Below are 23,570 nucleotides of genomic sequence, written 5' to 3'. Positions count from 1 at the left end.
CTCTGAGTGAAGAATTTTTTTCTCATCCCAGTCTTAAATGTCTTGACTCTTATCCTGACAATGTGACCTCTTGTTCCACACTCCTTAGCCAGGGGAAACACCCTCCATCTCTCAAGCTCTGTCAGAATTTATTATATTTCAGTTGCATCAATTCTCATTTCTCTGAACTTGTCTAAATTCAGGGCCAGTTGACCCAATCTCTCCTTGTATGGCAGTCTGGTGAATCTTTGCTGCATTCCCTCCATGATAGATTTATCTTTGGAAAAGAAGATAAAACTGCACATAGTATTCCAGGTGTGATCTCATCAAGGACCTGGATAATAATAGCAAGACATCCTTGCACCTTTACTTAAAACCTGTTGTAATGCAGGCCAACTTACCACTTGCCTTCTTAACTGCTTGATGTCAACATTTCCCAATGTGTCACCATTTAAGTAATATTCTGCCTTTCTGTTTTTCCTACCGAAATAGATAACTTCATGTTTATCCACGTCATAGTTTATCTGCTATGTATCTTTTGTGCAAAACAGACTCATTTCACAAGTGCTTCAGATTCCAGTCTGTTTTAAAAGTATCTTTAGAAGAGTCATGTGCTTCATCTCAGCATTATCATCTGGGATGGAAATTTTTGGTCTCTTTTTAATTATTGTTGGTTTCATGCTTTCTTGATAGATCTGGGTACATGATTGTGGCCAGGGCATCTCCAGCAATGACTTGTTTTTTAGATGCTTCTTTTAAGGCCCTCATTAAAACCTACACCTTTTACCATGTTTTTGGTCACTCCTAAATCTCCACCTTGATTTGGTGAGCATTTTTATTTCACCAGTGGTGAGATTTCCTTCAAAGTGAAAGGTTGTTTAAATGTTTTTTGAAAGTGATATGAAGTGGTATGTAACAATGCAAAGTTTCAGTAAATTTCAGGAATTGCAGGGATTTTTGATCACTTATTTGCTTGATGAGGTGATAGTAGTCAGTTCAGGAAAATTCATGGGGAACTTGGGAAAGCATCAAGTTTCAGGCAGAGTAAGTGGTAAACTTTGGTAGGGCTGAATGTGACGAAAAGTAAGCACAATGTATGAATCCCATTTAATTACTTGATAACGTAACACGGCATTGTGTAACAACATTTTGTGACAGCGAGCTCTGTAACAGCAGATCTGCTAGTTCTGTGTACACCAAATGTTGAAGAAACTAAAGGCTACCCTTGGGTCAGGAAAGTTCAGCATGGACTTCAAGGGCACATTCTTCTGGCATTTCTGGAATTGACAGCTCAGTGTGAATGAATCTGTTATGCACACAAGATTTTCATACTTGGGCTTGTATTAAGGTAAGGAAACATTGTGAATTCTATTATAACAACATAATTTAAACCAGATTGTAGAGTCTCTTGTGGTTTTCCACATCCATCCATCACATGGACACATGACTAAAAGCTGTTGAGAACCAAGTTCTCCAGTTTTATTGGATGGAATCGTATACATATGCAAAAGCTGAAATAAATTTCAAGGAAAGCCAGTCTTCTCTGAGAACAAATACAATGAGTTCAGAATATGAAATGGGTGAATTTGTTCAGTGTAGCACCCACCAGTAAATATTATTTAATGTTTTGTAATTAAAGCTCTGTGAAATGACATAATAATAACTTGGTTCTTGTTCAGATAGTTTTTGAAGCAAATCACATTGCTGAAACATTTGCAACCATGTGCGTCCAAAGGTGTCAATTAGGGATGATCCACTTCACTACCGTCACAAAATCCTACTTAATGATATGGAAAATTGTCCTGGCTTTTCTTGTTCCCAAAAGAAGGACTAATGCATCACTGTATCAATCTTCTCATAACAATGTGATAAGGTTTTGGTGATAATGGCGCCAATGGTACTTGCTTTCCAATAACTTGTTCACTGATGCTAAGTTTGTGTCCTGCCATGATCACTCAGCTCCAGATATGGGTGACACTGTGGTGCAACTAATAGAGCCACTGCCTCTCAGCACCAGGGACCCAGGTTCAATCCTGACTACAGGTGCTGTCTGTCTGAAGTCTGCATGTTTTCTCAGTGACTGCATGCGTTTCCTCTAGATGTACCAGTTGCTTCCCACGAACCAAAGAAGTACGGAGTGTTAGATTAATTGGGCAATGTAAATTGCTCCTCATGAGTCAGTATGTGGTAAAATGTGGGGACAATAAAGAAGTGGAATTAATGTAGGATTGGTGTGGATAAGGGTTGGCGTAGGCTTGGTGGGCCTAGGGGCCTGTTTCCATGCTGTGTCTCTCTGTGACCTCATCCTAGTCTTTGTTCAAATGTGGACCAAAGAGATGAAGTGAGAGTGACTGCCTTTAATGTCAAGGTAACATTTGACAAAAAGTGGCATTAAAGACCCCTGACAAAACTGACGTTGGTGGCATCAAGAGGAAAGCACTCCAGTCATTGGAGTCCTGTCTTACATAAAGGAAGATGGGCGATCAATCATTAGAGCCCATGTTCATCATAGTGAGTGGTTCTCAGGACAGTTTCTAGGCCCAATTATCTTCACTTACTTTATCGAAAGCATTCCTTCAATCGTAAGGTTAGAAGTTGAGATGTTCACTGGTAATTGTACAATGCCATTCCATTTGCAACTCCTCAGAAAATAAAGCAGCCTTTGCCTGCCTGTGGTAAGTCTTGGCTGAGAAATGACAAGTAATGTTCATTCCACCATAGTATTAAACAATGATGATCTCTGAATCTAACCACCTTTTTTTTTGGTACTCGATGACATTATAGTGTGGGACCCAGTAGTGGTAATTATTCAAGGGTTGCCATTAACCAGAACCTCAATTGGACCAGCCACGTGAATACAAGAAGAGGTCAGAGGCTGGATAGTTTACAGTAAGTACTCCTGATTGACAAAGCCTTTTTAGTATCTAAAATCAAGTGTGTGATGGAATACCTTCCACTTGTCTGGTTGAGAGTAATTCCAACAACACCTGGGATGCTTGATGCCATCCAGGGAAAAGCATCCTACTTAATTGATATCCTATCCATCATCCTAAGCATTAATTTCCTTCATCATTAGCACATTATGGCTGCAGTGTATACTATCTACGTTTGCTTGCTTGGATTATTCCAATAGAATATCTCATACCTGCAACCTCTACCACCAAGAAGGGCAAAGCAGGAGGAGGTGCATGGGAACACCACCACTTGCAGGTTCCCCTTCATGTTAAACAACATCATGATGTGGATATATATTGCCATTCCCTCATTGTTACTGGATCTAAAAACCTGAACTCTCTATCCAATAGTATTGTGGAAATACCTTTACCAGAAGGATTCAGGATGGCTGCCCACCACCACTTTCTCTTCGGGATTGACAATAAATGTTGGTCTTATTAGTGACACCCCACCCTGAAAAACGAGTAAATAAGACATGAATTAAGTTGTTCTTGGATATGTGTGTCCAGTTTTCTGGTGACTCCTAATTTGCCATTTCTTAAAATAAGAAAAATATCTACTAAAATCACCACTTATTTTGCAATGTATGGAATCGGCTGAGTCATTTCACATGGTTTCCTGGCCTTTTCAAAATGAGTGTTCCTTTGTGGAATACTTGTAATCATTTTGCACTTATTTTCCAAATAATGCAGTGGGCCTAATCATAATGAGCTATATATCTTGATTAATGTAGAGTTTTATTTCTTATCCAGCATTGACAGAAAAGTAAGATCAGTTTTGCAAGCACAGATTCCCTAAAGCTGTTCTTTTTAATTTAATATTCATTAGCAATGTATCTTCTGCGTATTTTTTAAATGAAGTGTTCAGTTGTATTATTTTGAAACCTTTGTGAAGGTTACAGGCTATCTCTGCAGGCCATTATTATTGGTTTCTTTAATGGTGGTAATTTAAGGCTTGGTAGCTGGTAAATTGCAAGAGAGAATTTAATGTTCTACTTGATTCCAGTTAGGTTTAAAGTGCAAGAAAAAAAAATGGCTTTGTCCTGCATAGAATTGAAAATATTGGTGAATAAAATTAAATGGAAAGATTCCTTCACTGTTCTTGATGTTAATGAGGCATAGTTTTCAGGAGTTTAACTTTGGAGAATTTATACATTTTTGCTGTTTCGAAACCTCTTTGCAAAACTTAATTTAAAAACAAAAAATACTTCTGTACAATCTTTTAATTGTAACAAAATTTCCATTAAGCACCTTGTGTATTCTAATTATATCTAGTTTGTATATACAGTGTATACATTATATGGTGTTTTTGAAATATTAGTTCACAATGGACATACTCTTGCATTCAGTGTTTTTAAAGTTATAGTTGTGATATAAGTTTATTGTTATGAATCTGTAGTTTAATATCAAAATCAAATTCTACATTTTGAGACCAAGGAAGTGGGGACCAGAAAAAGCAAAGATAGTCACAAAATCGGGCTATCCTGGGTTTGAAATATGAGAGTCTTTCTGTTCGTTGGAGATGTTATAACTTGATGGCCATGACAGTTGCACTCCATTTTAATTTCTCTAGCCTGATTCAATCAAGTTTCATTTCCTTCTCTGCAGTTTATTTCCCTGATGCACAAAGAACTGACTTTCATCAGGAGAATACATTCATGCTGTAGCCAAGGTGAAAACTGAATAAAGAAAGCATAAAGCACTTCAAATTTTATGTGCACGCTTTCTTAGTCCTATTTAATTATTCATTTCACACCCTAAGGGGCAAGGACAGATCAAAGTTAAATTTTTAGACAGATATGATTCTTCACTGAAAGTGGGGAGCTTGCACCATGTGTACTCATTTGAAGCAGCCCATTGCCTGTGTATAGATTATGTTTGAAGTTCATAGTCAACCCATTTTGTTAAAGACAGTTAAACTAAATTGATGTCACAAGATACTATTACAGTGGTTGTGATTTGGTTTAATCCTATTTGATTAAATGCACTAGTTTTGTTTACTTCCGTTTATGTGATTTCAGTCAGATGTCTTAATGATATTAAGAGTTATATACTTCGGTTAAAATGGCTTAACATAAAACTAATGAAAATTTATACAGGTTATCAGCTAGTATCCTATTAATAAATGTGATAGCTTTTTGCCCGATTTATAAATTCTCCAGTTTATTTAGGCTTTTCTTTACTTTTTTATACATTCACTTGTAACATCTTTAATGGAATTCTGACATAACCAGCTATTTTGCAGCTTCAATCATTATGATTAATCCTAACTGTAGATAAAACCACACTCTGGGTCAGTTTTCCTTCACGGATACCAAATTTAACCATCTACTGAGAACAGTTTGATGAAGCAGTATCTAGAAAAATATTCAAACATTTGTAGCTGACTTTGTGTGGATGTCTTGTCATAAGATGCACTTTATTTTAAAGCACTGTCTATTGGGAACAGGAGCAGGAGCAAATTGTACCGAATGATCTTTTCTTGGTTCCTGCTGGACACTTTGTTTAGACTAAAGTGATTTGGGTTCAATGGTCTACATTGACTCTTAATCACAAACTCCATTTACGAGCTTTATTCAGTAGATGGAAAATAGATTATATATGCTGATCCAGTGGACAACAGACTTATTGTATACATTTCTGATATGTAACCACTTAGCTATTCATAATCTTGCTATGTAAACGAAATCACAGAAATGTGTCTGTTAAGGCCTACCTGAACTAAAGGATGAATTTCAGAAAATTGCAGCTAAGTTGTGGACATGATAAACAAATTTGCAGCAAAGTAATTGGCTTCATATTATTAGTGATAATTTATGAAATGCAGGCATATTTATTTCTGAGGTAATGTTGGTGAACAGCTTAAAGTACATATACATTTGCTATACTTTTGGAAAAATCTTATGTCTGCTGTGAATGGTGTTGTCTTTTAGCTCCCAATGACAACCAGCTGTGGTCCTCCTTCACCACCAGCCATCATTCTTAAGTGAGGTCTAAGGAGTGAACAAAGTGACATTTGTACCGATTGTCGGGAGGGTGGGGCTGCTTCACTTCTTCTTGCACATGTGCTGGAGCTCAGTTGTGTTCCACTGACCTGACAAGTACCCTTGACCAACAGGATGGTGGTAACTTGTGGAAATCTCTGCAGGCAATCTGCCACACCCACCATTTGTCCCACTCTCTGGTGGGTGCTGACACTTGACCTGGATTCATTTGGCCCAACCCTCTGTATGTTCCCTTCTGTTGCTGCTGCTACCACCACTTTCTCTCTGTCATCTCTTTATGATTCGATGTCCAGAACAAAGAGTCATTGTGAGGGAGTGAGTGATGTGGCACTCTGTGTTGAATTTCAAATCTAAAATTGTGGTAAAGCTCCAATTGCAGAACCTGCAACTTTGAAGAATATAACCTAGGCAGGATCTTAGTGATAGCTCATTTTCTACTAATTAACCCATCTCATCATATGCTATAAATCTAATCAGGTAAATTTAGGAGGTCAACTCATTCCATATTTGACAATAGAACATCAATTAATCAAAATTCTTAATTGAAGAGAGATTAAACCTCTTTCTCAGTGGTTTGTCTATCTTGCATCATACTATTCATCCTGCAGGTATGTTTTTTTGAATTTGAAACTTTGTTAATTCATCCTTCCCTATTGACATCTGCACTGGTGACATCAGCTCTAATTTTTTTTTGCTGGTTTCGATACGCATGCTGATGATACTCAAATTATCTGTACGCTAGTTTCCCTTGATTCATACACTGGGTGACACTGGAACTTACTTGCTAAATCTCTGCCTATATTTTTCTAACTGGCAAAGGCATCTGTTTGCCATGCCTTTTTGACTACTTTTTTAATTCTCTCACGCAATGGCTCAATGCATTTCCTTGGTTCTCTGGGAAACAGAAAAGTTAAAGCTAAAATTTTTCACTAAAACTGTTTGGGGGCCTAAACTACAGTTTGTATATAAAACTGCCAGGAGCAAGGAAAATTCCATGATCACGGGGAATTTTCAAGATAGGATAAATTGGAGGGAGACAAATGGAGTTATGTCACATCAATGTCTAAACTAGAAGTTAAAGGTGCAACAGGTTTGAATTAAGTTTGGAGTTGGGGAGGAAAGGCGTGGCAATAGTAGGGTGATAGAAGAGAAAAGGACTGATTAAATGCAAAAAGGAATAATAGTACATGGATAAAGATATCAGTACTGGAGCAAGTAAAGAGAGAGATTTAGAGGTCCAGGAGAGCCATTAATGTGACAACAGAAACATGCCAATATCAGTACGCCAACAAAGGAGGAGCAATGATTGTAACTGAAGTTTGTTAAAGTCAATGTCCTGGAAGTTGCAAATTGCCTAATCAAATATTGAGTTGTTCCTGAAGCCTTCATTGAGCTTCTTTAGTACAATGGAAGTGAGCAAGGACAAAGAGAACAAAATTAAAATGTCAAACAACCAGTCATTGAGAATCTTGCCTCCTGACTGAGCAACACATTCACTCAATCTATGTCCTTCCCACTGTATGAGATTGCATCATGAGCTGCAAATACATTATATTTAAATTGGAAGTTCAATAAATTGCTCCTTTGCCTGGTAGACACGCTTGGGAACTTGATCAGCAGCGAGCAGGAAGAAATGAAAGGGGTCATGTTGGAACTAATTAAGAAGTTGTGAGAGAACTGTCCCTTCAGGGGTGAGGGCAGAAGAATAAGAAATAGAATGAATGCAGTCTACAGCCTATCAACTACAGAGGAGGAAAATCTCTAGTTGATGACCTACAATCAGAAACAGTGGTGAGAAAGGCCAGAGTCAAAACTGATCCAATGGAGAGAGAAACTCAAGAATAGCAACAAGCTCCAAGGAGTTGTGGAAGCTACTGACTTTCTCAAAAGATATTGGTTGACAGAAATGAAGATAGGGATGTAAAGGAAGGGGAGAAGAGAATCAGAAATGGATCTAAGGTGGAGTGTTGAAGAGAAGTAGAGTTGGTGAAATATTCTGGTTTCAGGAGAAAGAGTTGGATGTGGTACAATGCAGAAAAGGTGATCTGGGTTTTTAACGGTTCCCCTTCACATTTCTATGTGAATGCAAAATCGCAATCAAAATGCAAATTTCGGCATGAGCACTGAACAAACTATTTTTGGCATTTGCAAAATAACAACTGGATGTTAGCTTGTCCAAGTGTGGAAACTATAGTGGCATAGGCAGAGTTCATTTCTGTATGTCCCGTGAACTGTATGTGATGACAGAGAGGAAAGCAACTGGCAACTTGATGGACCTATGTATACTTGCCTCTGCCCAGCAGTTCTGAACAATGGCACAGCTAGTAGAGTTGCTGCCTTACAATGCCAGAGATCCAGGTTGAATCCTGACTTCCGGTCTGTCTGTGTGGAGTTTGCCCATTCTCCCTGTGACTGAATGGGTTTTCTCGAGGGTGTCTGGTTTCCTCCCATATCAAAAAGACATGCTGGTTGGTAGGTTAATTGGCCACGGTAAATTACCCCCAGTATGCAGGTGAGTAGTAGAATCTGGGGAGAGTTGATGAGAAGGTAGGGAGAATTAAAACAAAAATGTGATAAATATGAGATTATTGTAAAGAGTTAGTTGAAGGTCGGTGCTGGCAGTGGGCTAAAGTGCTGGATTCTGTTCTGTATCTTTTATGACTAAACTGGGACTGGAGGAGTGCAGACACCTGAGAATTGTTGGGTGAGTGGAGGCTGGAAAAAGGAAAAGGCGAGGCAATGGAGAGGTTTAAAAACTATAATGAAAATTTAAAAATTTGAGGCATTGCTTAACCAGAAGTCAACATAGTTCAACAAATACTGGTTGAACGTAACTTTGAGTTAAGACATTGCCAGCAGGATTTTGATATATCTTTAGCTTATAGAGAGTAGAACAATGCAGGATAGTCAGGAGTTTGTTTGAAAAATCTAACTTGGCCTAAAGGCACATGTGAAAATTTCATCAGTGTTTTATCAGCTGAGCCAGGAGTGGCAATATGGCAAATCTGGTAAGGTAATGTTGCAGAGATGGAAATAAGCAGTCAAAGATTGTGTGAATATGTACTCAAGTTCATCTTGTGTTTTGGGCACATGTAAGGGAGAGGTTTGGGAAATAGAGGTGGGGCACTTGCATCATTTTTATTGATATTTAGTGGAGAAAACTTGTTGCTTGTGTAAAGATTTTGGACAACTGGTTTGAGATGATGGTAAGCTAGATGAATGTCAGGCAGAAACTCGCGTTCTTATCTTCGGAAGATGTTGGCAAGGGGAAATACGTAGGTTAGGAATAGGAGGCTAGGAAGATAACATTGGGAGTGGGGGGAGCAACAGAAATAACAATTGCTGGGGAAAGAGAAGCCGTTGCAGATGATTCTCCTATAATTAGATGGATAAGAATGGTACAATGTGAATGTGGTCTTGTCTAGCATGATAATGGTGGAGAGTTGTTGGAACAAGATGGTGCAGCCAGCCAGTTGAAAGGCTGCACTCAGAATGAGAAGTTCATAGATGAACTAACTTTGTCCCAATCATATTTTGACGAAAGTGTTACTAATGCTGTGGCAAAGTGGAACCAACTTGAAGGGATCCAAATAAATAATTCTAATATCAATGTGCATGAATTTAGGAGGCTTTGATCAGTCCAAAGACTTTGGAAAGAAAGGTTGGAAATGTGATTATTTTCAAGGTCAGAGAAGCCAAGAGTTTGTATTTGATGAAGGAGGGGATATAAACCTGAGGTGAGAGCACTGTTCACAATGTCAACGCATCACAGTCAAGAAAGGAAAGTTGGGTTATTGCCAGTATAGGGAGAATAGGGCTGTTGGAACAAGAGCTAGGTGTTATGCATGAGGTAAACTTAAGAAGGGCAAATGAAATGATGAGAAACAAACATGGGAAAATCGAGTGAAAGATCCAGAGTTAGAGCTGGGGTAGATGGGAGGAGCATTAAAAGTTTTGCATAATGGATTTAAGGAAGGATGGTGAGTAGAAGAAGCAGTTAACCGGATTGTTCCAATCTTAGTAACAATGAAGTCTGAGATTTCCTTGCATTTGGAGGTGACGGAGGACCAAAGCAGAATAGTTTAAAAAAAAGGTTTGAATGGGGGGAAAATAGCTGGCTGTATATCTGAATTTCCAAGGCTGTCATGATAAATTGGAGTAGGGATTATGGGATTTTTATGACCAAGCTGTATCTGGTGAACAGTTGATCTCCCATATCCATTCATTTCTTTATACCTTTGCATTAATGGAGTGGAGATGGGGTACACTAGGGGAGCAACTAGGGTGAATAAGAGTAATATTTTAAAGCAGACTAAAGCACCAAAGTTAAGGCAAGCATGTGTTTGGGCACGTTGGCAGCTGCAAGGCATTGTGCCAAATAGTGTGCCAAAGTCTAGGCAGTAGAGAGACCGAGGAAGGGAATTCCAGAATGTGTTACCTGCTTAGAGGATGAGTTGTGTTGAGAGTAGTGTTGGACGAAAGGTTACATGGGTGAGACTGCTATGAATGTTGTGTATGCTCTGAAACATCAAGGACAGGAAGGGGATGTGAGAGAGGTGATTGGTTCAGCAGTGGGGAAGAAGCTGTTGTTAAGTCTGGTTGTCTAGCTTTCAAATTCCTGTAGTCTCTCCCAGAAGGTAGAGGAGACAAAAGGGAATGAGGGAAAAGAGAAAAGGCATCCTTGACAATGCTGTTAGCCTTCCTGAAACTACACACTCTGTAGATGGACTGTATGGAAGGAAGTGATGAGCCCTTGATATACTGAGCTGTGTTTACCGGTCTCTGCAGGTTCCATTGGTGTAGAGCAAAGCAGTTGCCATAACGTGGATCATGTGTAGGCAGGTAGGTTTAGTTTAATTTGGCATTATGGTTGGCATGGGCACTCTGAGCTGAAGAGCCTGTTTCTCTGCTGTGCCATTCTCTGTTCTATGACAGCAAGAAATTTCACCGAATTCTAAACTGAAAGGCTATAGGGGATACTGAATACAGTGATGGTGGCAAATGAGGTGGAGTAGAATGTGAATAATAGAATCGGACAGCTAAATTTGAGGAGGATTTGAAGCTAGCCTGAAAGCTCTTAAGGACAATGGTTATTCTTGAGGATGGGTTTGGTATTCTGTAGACTTTAAAGGGAACAGAACAAAATTTGCACTGGAGGCTAGGAAGGTTAATGGTCAGCTCATCATTTTGTCTTTTATAAAGAATACTGAGATGATATTTTATGCATCCTCATAACTTGTAAAAACAAGAATATTTTGTGGGGGGAAAATGTGGTTATATTAGAGAGCAAATTTTTGGTTAAATTGTTATTTAGCTCAGTTTCGTACTCTGTACTGGAATGAAGCACCCTGTTGTCAAGTTTGGATGCAGTGTGAACAGTTTTGACAAAAGGTAACTGTTACTTTATTCGGGCATTTTGTCAGGAGCTTCTAAATCAATACTATGAAAGTCCCTTTGGTTAAACTGATTTGTTGGAGTTATCCAAAGATTCATTACATATGGGCTTTGATTGAATTTTTTTCCAGAAATGAAATATTCCAGAATTTCATTTAAATATTCCAAACAATAAAGAACTTAGTGATGTTAATAATGTATCAGAAAAACTTCTTCAAAGAAGTGCTTCTTATTGAATATAAGGATACTATTTGATGAAGGAAAACAGGAATCTAAATCAAAGTTATACAGGTGCCAAATTATCTTGAGCTAAGGACTTAAATTTGATGGATACAGATGTTTCATAGACTTCTTGATGCATTTTCACTTTATGACACAAAGCATTTCAGTTGCATTCCAGAATTATTTTAATAGTGTCCATCAAACACAAGTTTTTTTTTCAATAGTGATTTAGTAATGATCTCCAAGCCTTAAATTTAACCTTTCCCTTTTTGGAACTGAACACTGGTCTTGATAAATTACAGCAGAAAGCATAATAATGTACAATAGAGCCACCAATACAAAAAAGAAACACATTCCATAGTTGTCAGCAAGATAGGAACAAATTTGTCTTTCAAATTAAAGACAAATTATTTGCAATAATCAAGCTTTATTGGCACCTTCACAGAATTCCTGCTTAACCAAAAGGAGAGATTGCACAACACAAAGTGGGATTGGTTAACTTTTTTCAAATTACTATTTTATTTTAATAAGTAGACAAGGTTAAACATGGGAGTTTTGCATTTCTTCAATCAAAATATGCCACAGAAGTCAAAAATAATATTCTGGTATGTTAATATCCTGGAATGATTGTGTGATGGAACACCCCATGGTAGTGAATGATCCAGATAAGTAATATAAGTTCCCCACTTTTTAACAAAAAATATCAGTGAACAGGTTTTTTTGGATGATACAAAAGAAAGATTCTTGTATTCAAGCTAATTGTTTCTCCCTTTGGTTTTGGGTGCTTTCCTTTAACAATCTAAGGGAAGAAAGAGTTGGTCTTAAAAGAACTGATACTGTTCCATTTATAAAATAAACCTCTTCAGTTCTATTAACATTTTTTTCTGTTCTTGTACTTCTTAGCCCAAATGTGCCGGGGAAATAATTTTGCAGGTCCCTTTTTAAGTAAAAGGCACAATATCTTTGAAGTTTGTGGACTTAATTCTTGAAAATATGATTTCATAGTATTTTATACTCCTAACAAATTTCCTTAACTAGCTTACATTGGGTAGACCAAAACTTGCACAGTGAAGAACAAAATTTGGAACCACCTCCTAGTTTGGGTATTTTTTTTCCTAGTTCAGTGCAGATCATTGCTGTGCATTGCCTAAAATAAATTAATGTTTGCTTTACAAACAACTTGCATTCAGTCTTCAAAACTTGAGAAGCAGAATATACCACAACATTGACTGTCCATTGTATGCTCACAACTCTTGGAGGTTGACTTTTAAATGATGAATGTAATTTAAAATGCAAACTTCGAAGGTTTTAACAGCATCAGAACATTGCATTGGCTTCAGAAGTTGTCTTTATACATGCTTGGATAATTAATTTACATTACAGTGAAGATTGGGAATCTTGGATTCAGATTAATCATCAGTGCATTTTCTTTGTGCGATACCTACCATGTCCTCTGTGGCCTTTTTCTTTTGCCATACTGGCACAGGCATTGTGCTTGTTTTGCTGCAAGTGGTTCCAGTACTTGATTAATTCATTGGGTTGGAACTGATGGGAGGTAATTAGATGACTATATTTACAGCTGGAATAAGAAACACGCCAGTGATTGAAAAGGAATTCATTGGGTGGTGGCACAGGATCAATTCTCAGTTTGGCAAGACAGATGCCCACATAGACATCCTCTAAATGCAAACGCCTGATACTCAGAGAGACTTTGAAAATCTTTTCAGCTAAATCCCCAGAAAAAACATAACCAGTTCCTGAACAAAAAACTGGATAACGCTCGCTTGGGTAGAGCTCTGGAGGCATATACCATTTGCTATCCTTGTTACGATTTGGTGAATAACCACGCATCAGATATCCAGTGAAATAGTTGTGACGTGGAGGATGCAAAGGCTTTAGGAGTTTGTTTATTAAATACTCTGTGTTCACAAACATATCACTGTCAGTCTTCATGACATACCAGGCATGTGGGCAATATGTTGCAACCCAGTTCATTCCCATCAGAGTTTTAATAGTTAGATTATAATATGTATCCAGAAAGTCTTGTTGAATAATATCATGGTATTGTCTGCTTTCTTCAAATAAAGCTTGTTGAAAGGTGCCAGCAGTCTTTCTAAAACCTAGGAGGAAGAGATGTATCATACGTAATCCAGGAACGTTGCTTTCATTTCCCCAAGTTTGCCTAATAGCATGTCTTGCTTCAATTTGGTCAGGTTCAGCTGCAATCAAAACAATTAAGAATGGGCTTTGCCCTCCACATTTGTTTGGTTCATTAATGACGTACTTGTAGCTGTGATGGGGATGATATCCTGTTCTCTTTTTACTGTACGTGGTTCCATTAGCACTCAATATATCCCCTAATCCAGTTACATCTGGAAGAGAAAGTACAGTGCTATCATTCACTGAGTTGATCCTGTGTACTTGAGAAGTTTCTTTCCAAATACTTCGCATTGTGCTCTGGTTGGCAGTACTTTTTGGCGACCTGAATCCCCTCATTGTATGAGAAACAGAATAACCAGTTTCTTTTGACCAAGTTTTGCTAGTTACCCAATCATGTTGATTAATAAGCAGAAACACTGCAAGCAAAAACACAAGGCATAAAAGTGCAATAACATGAGTCCGAAACAGAGACCGTTTAACGTTCCAGGTCATCTTCATTAAGCAACAGTAGCGTCTTCTCCACTGAAGCATATTGTAGCAGGGCCTTTTGGAGTGCCCAGTACTTTTATTGTGCTCACACTGGTTGTGTTTTATTACTTAGCATGTTATTCAAGGCTCTTCCTTATTAAAGTGCTCCAGGAGTTTGGTTTTGAGATATTTTGGTGTCTGTTTCTTCAGAAAATATGTGGGGCAATTAGTAACTGGCGTATTGTAGACCGGTTTTCCTTTTATCAGCTCACCAAAATGAGATCTGTTAATAAATAATCCATCTTTATGTAAATTAGAAGCTCCATTGAAACAATATATCTATTTAAGTAAAAGTGGCTGGCATTTGACATCCAAATTTCTAGAGTCTTTATTCTCAATATTCCATAGACGAAAGCTGCAATATAAACAAATGATTACAATTGGTAGCAATGTTCATACATGGGATTCATTGCAGATCTTTCAACATATACATGACAAATGTTATCTACTTATCGTTCACCTTTAACCCTCGACTTAAGAACTATGAAGTTGAAAAGAGTGATTTTTGTTTTTGTCCTTTCACTCTTTTGTTTACTCGAATGTCTCTGCATCATGAATGTTATGGTCTGTAATATCTGCATATATTAGAGACATCAACTTTGTCATTGCTAATGAAATAAGCATGAATATTTCTCATTCCATACTTAAAAAATGCTGCAATTCAGTACTTGTAGAAACTTGCAGGTAGTTGTTTAATATTTGAATATTATGTTTTCAATTAAGTATTTGGCAGGGTTTAACATCTATCTCGCAGCATTATGCTTTTGACAATAAACAGTGATTTTATTACTATCATTGGTATCGATATTGAGTAGTATCTATTCCAGCTTCTAGTGGGTTTATTTAAAAGAATGAGCATTGTTAATATTGATTTTAAGATATCATTTGTAATCTTGGGCACATTATTCGATTAGAAGAATTACAGTTTTAAGTTTTATACAAGTTAAAAACAAAAATTGGTGTATATATTTGGTCAAAAGTATTTCCTTTAAAGTCAACAATAGATTAAAAAAAATATGGAAGTTCAGTACTCAACTACCTCCATTCAACAATTAATTCACGTGAATCAGATAATGGATGAAGCAATAGTTCCTCTGTTTGCTTTAATTCCAACAGTCCAATCAATGAAGATGACCTCTGTTCTTGTGGTTATCATATGTGTGGCAAATAATCCAGTGTATATTTGCTTGTATTAGAGATTGTACAGTAAAACATTTAAAGCTTCAGTAAGTTTAAATTTGAATGCAGTAGCTTTGTGACTGGCAAAAACAGATAGTTGGCTAGTTCAAGTATTGGTTAAGTTCTGCATTGTAGCATAAATGGAAAATTAGAGATGTAACCTGACAAATTTATTAATTTTTACCAGAAAGTCATAAAAGGAGTGGGATAGTTGGTTGCTGCATAGTTTCAAACCAACTATATTTAATTAAATTAAATTTACATGAGGTTTCAGGTGGTTAAAAATTATTCTTTTGGTTTTGTTTTTGTTAAATTGTTTTTGTTTTAATGATAAATTATATGGACAGAAAGAACTGCACACACCACCTTCCATAAACAATGTTTAGCAGTTTATTAGCCCTATTCTGAGGCCAAAAGGGCTATAATTTATTAATTCCTGTAGATAGTCCAATATTCCCATAAATATATTTAATATGAGAAAGAAACTGACATTCCAAACATTTAGATTTCTTTTGTGTTAAATATTAAATATGTAATCCCAATTCATTTTATTAAACCTACTCAAAGGGCTTTCAATTGGATATTTTCCACTGATTGAAGGTGGTCAGTAACTGCTGTATAGAATTTCAGGCTGCAGTAAGTTTTTGGATACTCTGACTAATCTGATTTAGTTCACTTTATATTTTAACAGCCTGATCATTTATCAACATTTATTTTTAAAAATCTTAAAATGAGAGAAAAATGTCTTGGATTTCTTTCATGTATTTTAGGTAGCAGCAAGAAACAGTGGCACCTGATGGCTGCTGATGGAGATTGTATGGTAACAGTCTATTTCAAGTGAATAAATGGGTGTTTAAAGTATCAGCAATTTGATAATGAAATTCTGAATCTTAAAACTATCCACATTTGAAGTCAGTCTGGCACCAGTACAATTTTTAGTTCTAAAACAAAACCAAATGTAAATTGGAGATAATCCAAAATGCTCAGTGACCACAGAACAAATAGAGAATGCTGCATAGATTAATGACTTTAATCTAGTGTTATTTAAAGTACAGTGACATAATTAAAGAAATGTCAAGTGAATGGATGATTGTTGTTAGGTTGCTTTGGCTGCTGTGGCAAGCTTGTATGAGATCTAATGATAGATTTAGCCATAGAATTTGATGACTTTTATATAACAAAAATTACAGCAAGGTTGATACAACTTAGTTGCTGGCCCAATATAACATAACATAATACACTTAAAATATGCATCAAATTATGAACACATTGTTTCAACATGTGGAAATGAGCTTGTGTAATCCATTAGGTTTAAAATCTATGGAAAATCTTTTTCCTCTATGGTTCTTTAACATTGCTATATTAAGGTTAGTTTTCTGCATGAAATATCCTGATGTATACATTTATTTTAAAGTGATGGTACAAAATTGAAATCTGCTGAGCAGTGAACAGTGCATTCACATATTTAAAATAACCAAGTGAAGGATATGCCCACTAGTTGGGAAAGAAATTCTTATCATTCGCTTCACACTTTTTTTTTAGGTCAGTCCTCTTCTTGAAGTTGGCAACTTTGCTGTAATATCAGTGCTATTGCTGATCTTATCTGTGTTGGAAACTTGATTGTATGGAAGCAGAAGAGAAATTCACCCTTGATTGACTTCCACAGAAATGAAAAATATGTAATACTTTCTTTCCTTGGCAGAGACCTGTTGCTCTTTATCTTTTCTGATTCGCCAACTAACCTTAGACTTGGAATTGAACCAGAGACTGTTCTTGTCTCTGTGGTCCATGGGGTGCATTTATACCAAGGCATTTGTAGGTTTTCATTGCTTATATTTCTTACAGTTCTTTTTTTAGTAGTTCCAAATAGAGTAAATTTCAAATTATATTAACTTTGCTAATTAAGGCATGTAAATGACAAATAGTTAGATACCTGTCTGTCTTGATTATATATTCATTAGAAAAATGAAGACGTATGCTTGGAAACATTCTACTTTCTTTTTTCAGAAAGCGGAAAATGTGGCACGTTTATAATTTTTTTCATTTGGTACCTTGGGGTATGAAAATTGGCCTGGATTCTTATGCTTATTTTGTGCAAAACATTACTGAAAGAAAAATGCAGATCATCATTTAGAACCTGACTGTGAATGAGTAGTGTAATAATTAAAGTAAAAAGAAAGGTGTTGGTCTGACACTGTTTTATTTAACTAGTATTCCGTTCAGAACTGATTTAAACAGAAAGCATGTTGCATCAGCGATAATCTCTTGACATTTTTGAAGTAAATCTGAACTTGAAAGCATTCTGGAGAATGCAGCATGTAAATGTCCAAAACAGTTGGATGTGACTTTTTTATTATTTGCGTAAGGAGATTTGCCTATCTGAATTAAGAAATAAGGGCTTTTTCATTGCGCATCCATTGATGCCAGAGGGGCCATTTTTGTGTTACCCCTGAGTGATTGCACAAGTGTGGGAATAAATTAACAGACAAAATATGCCTTCCTGTGAAGAAACACGTACACAGAAAGAAACAGATGGTGAATGATCAAAATGTTGAAGAGATCTATTTAGTATCCTATGTTTGGCTGGTAGGCTTTTGGCACATTTGGGTAAGGGTGAGGTGATATTAATGTTATTCTAAAAGATAAACTTTACAAACTATTGATCTGCAGAAGCTAGTGCAAATAGTGCATGAGTTTGAGATCAACTGGAGAAAGCGCAAACAACTTGAAATGGTGTAAAGATTGTGTTATCAAGTCAAAGGTAAACATTGTATATGGAGAAGAAATCACTTAAAGGATTAAGAACTGATTAATTTTGTTGACATTTTCTTACACCTTTGAGTGCTGATGCTTTATCAATGAAAAGAGTTAAATGCTGAGATAAACTATTTAACAGAACTAGCAACAGCAGCATATTATAGGTATAATATGCAAGGAGCTTTATGTTTAGATGAGTCTTTATTTTGTGCAACAAATAATCTGCTGGAGGAACTCCGCAAGTTGAGCAGCATGTGTGTGGGGGGGCGGGGGGAGGTTTAGGAGGAATTGTTGGCATTTTGGGTTGTAATCCTGCATCAGGACTGAGAGTGAGAGCAGAGAAGGCCAGTATTGCACCAGGGATACTGACCACCTCCCCGCTTCACCCACTGAGTTCCTCCAGCAGATTGTTTGTTGCTCCAGATTCCAGTATCTGCAGTCTCTTATGTCTCTATTTTGTCTTCTGGAATATTGACAATTTTAACAGCTGAGTGAAAAAATATATAAGAAGTTGGGAAGGAGCGAAAAGCAGCGGTAGGTAATATCCATAGATAATCCATTGTAGAATAGCAATTTGTATTACATTCATGCCTACTTTGCATCAGACATTTGTTTGTTATTTCTGTACAAGTTTGACTTGGTCAAGTCTGTCGGCAATGCTTTGGAAGGGAAAAAACAATCTCTTATCAATTTATTTCCTGCAAATATTAACTAAAAGTAAGAAATGTAAGCTTTTCTTCTTTAAAAAAACTCTCTAAATCTCTTGCTTTTATTATTAATGGTGTACACTAACATTTTTGTATTGAAATGTTAAAATTCATTGGAATTTATAATCAAAAATTAATGTTTTGACAGTAAATTTCTGCTTTATTACACGTGTAAGGTGGTGGATATTTCACTTAAACAAATTCACTGGTTTATCAAGCTTAAAATGTACATGAAAATTCCTTGGTTTTCTAATATGAAAATGAAATTAGATAGTTGCATCAAAATTTACATTGATGGAAAGACTTATTCCAAATCTAAAACATTTATTGTTCTGTTTTAAACATCTTTTACTTCCTCTTGTGATCAATTTCAGGATAAACCATTGTTATTCTTCAACATACTGCAGAATAAAAAGTACAATTTTGAGACCCATCATTGCTTTGCAGACAAAATCTCTAAACTGACAATTAAATTTTGGTAGCTGCTGATCTTAGCAGCACAGTGCAGTATTTTTGTTTATGTGACTTGGTATACAATTAATTTATTCCAAATTAAATTGGAAATTTGTCAATGTAAATAGAGGTTTTCATCAGTAAATTTTAGGCTTTTTTGTAAATGGCATATCTAGTTTACATTACATTGAAGTTATTAGAATGTATCCACTGTGGGTTATTTGTTTAATTTGGAATTGTTGGCTAAGTATCCAAGTTTTGAAAACTTCCCAACTTAATAACATTTGCACATTTGAAGTTAATTTACTTAAAAATGTTGCCGATGCTTCCATTTAAAGTTGGCATCTCTGTAATATATGTTGACTGATATTTACTTACAAGAGATTTTTATGTGGACTTACTATTATAATTTTTATTCCCATAGTATCCAAGCAGCCCAGATATAGGAGGCAGTTATTGGTTAGTTTACAATGTCAGAGTATATTCCTCAGTGAACTTAATGTTATAGTCCAGTGGGGAAGGGCAGTTACTTAATGAAAACATTATTGAAGTAAAAATGTTACTACAATCAACTTTAATGTCGTAATTCTCTGAGATAAGATAATACACTGAAATGTTAGAGATTAAAATATTAAACTTGTAGGTTTTACAATTACGACTTGATCGCACTTTTCTCTTTGCTGGAAATCTATTGCATTGCTTGTCACTAGGTGGTAGTGCAGAGCACACACAAGCTGGGTTTCCTAGTAACTATCCCAATAATGTTTATTTGAAGTGTTTTATTTCCCAGTTTCAGATAATACCCACAAAGTTAGAATGATTTTTTTAAAACATCGTATGAGTCCTACCATGTTCTTAATTTAAAATGGCACAGGCATTTTTATTTTAATCAGATGTTAAACTTGACTAGCCATGAATCACGTATTAAAGTCAGTAAATCTCTTGAGTTAGTTATTAAATGTCATTACATTTTACTTAGAGGCATGTTCATTTGTGTCGTGATGTTATTAAAATGTAACATTGCTATGGGCACAGCAACTGCTTTTATATTTAAAGCTGTTTAATGATTCATTGCAGCCTTCTGATTGATGTCTGAGCCAAACACTGTCTGCAGTACAACATTTAAATAAGATTTAACAGAGGCCAGGTTTGCAAGTCTAGCATTTTTAAAATGGAACTGCTGTAATATTTGTCATTTGTTGCTTTAATCTATACCAAAACAATTATCATTGGATATAACAAATTAATAAGTTTTAAATGGGAATAAATGTGCACTATCACATATGACAGACATTTGAGGATTTATGATCAATTTTTATACACTTAAGGTTTGGCTCTTCAGATTTGCAAATATGAATTGGTGGCTTTGCTCAATGTTTTAGTTTGGGTAGCTTACAGATTATGCAATGTTATAAACTGGCTTTGCTGATTTTTGAAGAAAACCATTTTATGCCTATATAATCTAATCCCATAAAAGGAAATGAACCTGCATTGTGTGCCCTACTTTTGTTGTTTAAACAAATATAATTTGACTTTACATTTTCAATTTCTTTTCTTGGCTACCACTCATAGCATTATAGATAAGTTATTTATTTGAGCTTTCAAGCTCCTTGTATACTGGAAATACCATTCTAATCAATAACTAAAATTATTCCTAGGCACCACTTCAAAACAAAAATTCCAGTACTGCTCTTTGAAGTTGCTGTCATCCATTTTCTTTAGACTGAATATTATGAGAAGCAGTGAATTTAATCTGTTCATTTTCTCATCCTTACTCAAATGCAGATGCCCCCTGCACATGAACAATGGGTCTCTTGTTCTTGAGGCAACTTGAAATCATAAGAATAGCACCAATAAGCTTTAACGTACCTTCCTTTATCGGGTCCTTTATGGGTAGAGATGCATACGTCGGCTGCAAGCATGCTTTTGGCTAACCATTATAGCAAGAGGATGTTGCAGAACATGCGCGTATATGGAGTAATTCGGCAGGCACTTAATTTTTACTTTTGTCCACCCATCTGCCTGCTGATTGCATGGAACTGCCTCAACAAAAGCACTTCTGATGATAGTTGTTTAACACAGTAGCCACGCTGGAGAGCACTTCGTCAGCTCTTTGTCAAATGATGCAGTCCCGCAATCCTCAGCTGTCCTTCTGGTTGTTCAGTGTTTATAGACATCAGCAATAGAAAGCAATTGCTGTGTATGTGGACAGATTCTCTTGTTGTACACAGCATGTTATAGAAGCTATGTCCATTCCTTTGGGTTGCTAGGTTGCTAAGGCATGATTGTAAGCAGTGCTGATACTGGATGGGTTTGGTCTGTTACGCTTGCAGCTTTTGCAGCATAAATGCAAGGCAAGACGAGATCTGCTTTTGACTGACTCTGTCCTCTGATAGCAGTCTGAAACGTCAGTATACAGGAGACTCCCACGTGATCATTACTGTATTAATTTCTTTTCTGTCTTGAATAATGGTGGTGCTGCAGGACTCCTAGTGTTAGATGAAGGAATATGTACTGTACATGAATTTGTCATTGGATATTGGTTCACCAGGAAAATTAACAAATCTTTGATAGCAGATCTTTGATAGCAAAATGTTCGGTTTACAGTACTGTTCCTCATCAACCTTTTGTTAAAAGAAAAATATATTCTGCTTATTAAATTATCTCTTGCCTATTTTATTTCACTAAGTTACATTTGATTAAACAGTCTCATCTCTTTTAAAGAAAATATAGTTCTGAACAGGACATATTTGACCGGAGGGAGAAAATTCATTTTTCCTTTCCTTATAGTGTTAACCCTTTAAGAACTGAAAGATTTTAAAAGATGCAGGGATTGCTTTTATCAATTAAACAACAATTAATTATTTTTATTTTTCATACACAAGTATTGAATTAAATTAAATGCAGAAAACAAAATTTAAGCTCTTTTAGGCATTTTAATTTCTAATCAACTTTGAGGAGAAGGTACCACCATAGATTAGGATTTAGGCCAGTTCAGAAGGTGGTTAAGAATCAACCACATTTCTGTATGCCTGGAGTTCAATAAAGACCAGAGTGGGTAAGGTTGGGATATTTCATTTTCTAATTGAGAGTGAACCAGATGGGGTTTTATAACAATTCATTAATTTCATGGTCACCATTACTGAAGCTAGTAAAATTTCAGATTAGTTAATTAACTGAATTTCAATTTCCCAACCGCCAGTTGAACTAGTGTTTCTGAATCATCATGCCTCTGTATTATTAGTCTAACACTAAACAACAATGCTCCCGTTCCCAGTACAGAGTGTGGTGCAATTATTTTGCTGTTTCTCAACACTGTTATGAATGAATTTTCTGTAGTTTAGTGCAGTCCTCAAGACCCAATAAGAAAATGAGTTCCAGATATGCTGAAAGAGCTCAGTGCACTTATACCCAGGAATAGACCATGGGAAAGTTACACATGTGAATTAGTATTTTTGACCATCAAGAGAGTTTACTGTAACTTCTGTTTAAACTCCAAAAATGATTAAGCAGTGCTCTGGGGTCCTGATAGTTGTGCCCTCAACTGGATGAGACCTGTAATTAAAAACAAAAAACCTGTGGAAGGTGAAACAGTTAACATTTTAGGTCGAAGATCCTTTATTTTTGACCTGAAACATTAACTGTTTCTCTTTCCATGGATGCTGTCTGACATGCTATGATCAGCGTCTCTGAGTCCTGGGTTCTTCCTTTTCTCAAGTGACTGAACAGAGAGGTAGTTACAGAATGTGGTTTGGCTGACTGATCTTTCTGGTGTGCATATTTCAAGCAGGACTGCCAATAAGCAGTAGGTCTGTACTGGTAAGCATACTAGTAAAACTCTGCAGTAAATGCACAGTAGTGAAATGAAAGAAAATACTTTTTTTTAATATAAGATTTAAGAATTGGGGCATGAATATACAAATGAGTGTGATTTTGTTTTGAATATTTTGTAAAATCTTAAGCTACCATCCACTTAATGGATCCTTCAAACAAAATTGGTTTGAAATCGTGTTTGTTTAGTAAATGTAATGGTATTGTTGCCTTATCCTTTCTGGGACCTTTTTCTTTGAATGCAGATGTTCATAATGTCACGTTCTCGCATGTAGCATACTCCAGTTTTCTTTAATGCTTATATAAATTCCATTCGTTTATCATCCCCTTTCCCAGATGCAAATGTAAAGTGCCCTAATAAACTTTTCTGAATTCAGAACTTAGTATTTTTTGACATCCAA

The 23,570-nt window shown here is 36.2% G+C and overlaps 2 protein-coding genes across 2 annotated transcripts in view; one reads left to right on the top strand and one right to left on the bottom strand.

Moving 5' to 3' along the window:
• cdc73 (cell division cycle 73, Paf1/RNA polymerase II complex component, homolog (S. cerevisiae)) overlaps nt 1–23,570 on the top strand; it is a 229,812-nt gene that overhangs the window by 83,316 nt on the left and 122,926 nt on the right. The window lies entirely within an intron of this gene.
• LOC127567895 (beta-1,3-galactosyltransferase 2-like) lies at nt 11,722–21,693 on the bottom strand. The gene is made up of 2 exons (XM_052011074.1): nt 21,208–21,693; nt 11,722–14,597 (listed from the first exon to the last, which is right to left on the bottom strand). The coding sequence occupies exon 2, from the start codon at nt 14,243–14,245 to the stop codon at nt 12,971–12,973; it is 1,275 nt and encodes a 424-aa protein (XP_051867034.1). The 5' UTR covers nt 14,246–14,597; nt 21,208–21,693; the 3' UTR covers nt 11,722–12,970.

Source organism: Pristis pectinata, chromosome 3 (assembly GCF_009764475.1).
Source record: "Pristis pectinata isolate sPriPec2 chromosome 3, sPriPec2.1.pri, whole genome shotgun sequence".
Taxonomy (NCBI): domain Eukaryota; kingdom Metazoa; phylum Chordata; class Chondrichthyes; order Rhinopristiformes; family Pristidae; genus Pristis; species Pristis pectinata.
The sequence above is the reverse complement of the archived record's forward strand: the minus strand, read 5'-3'. Positions and strand labels throughout refer to the sequence as shown.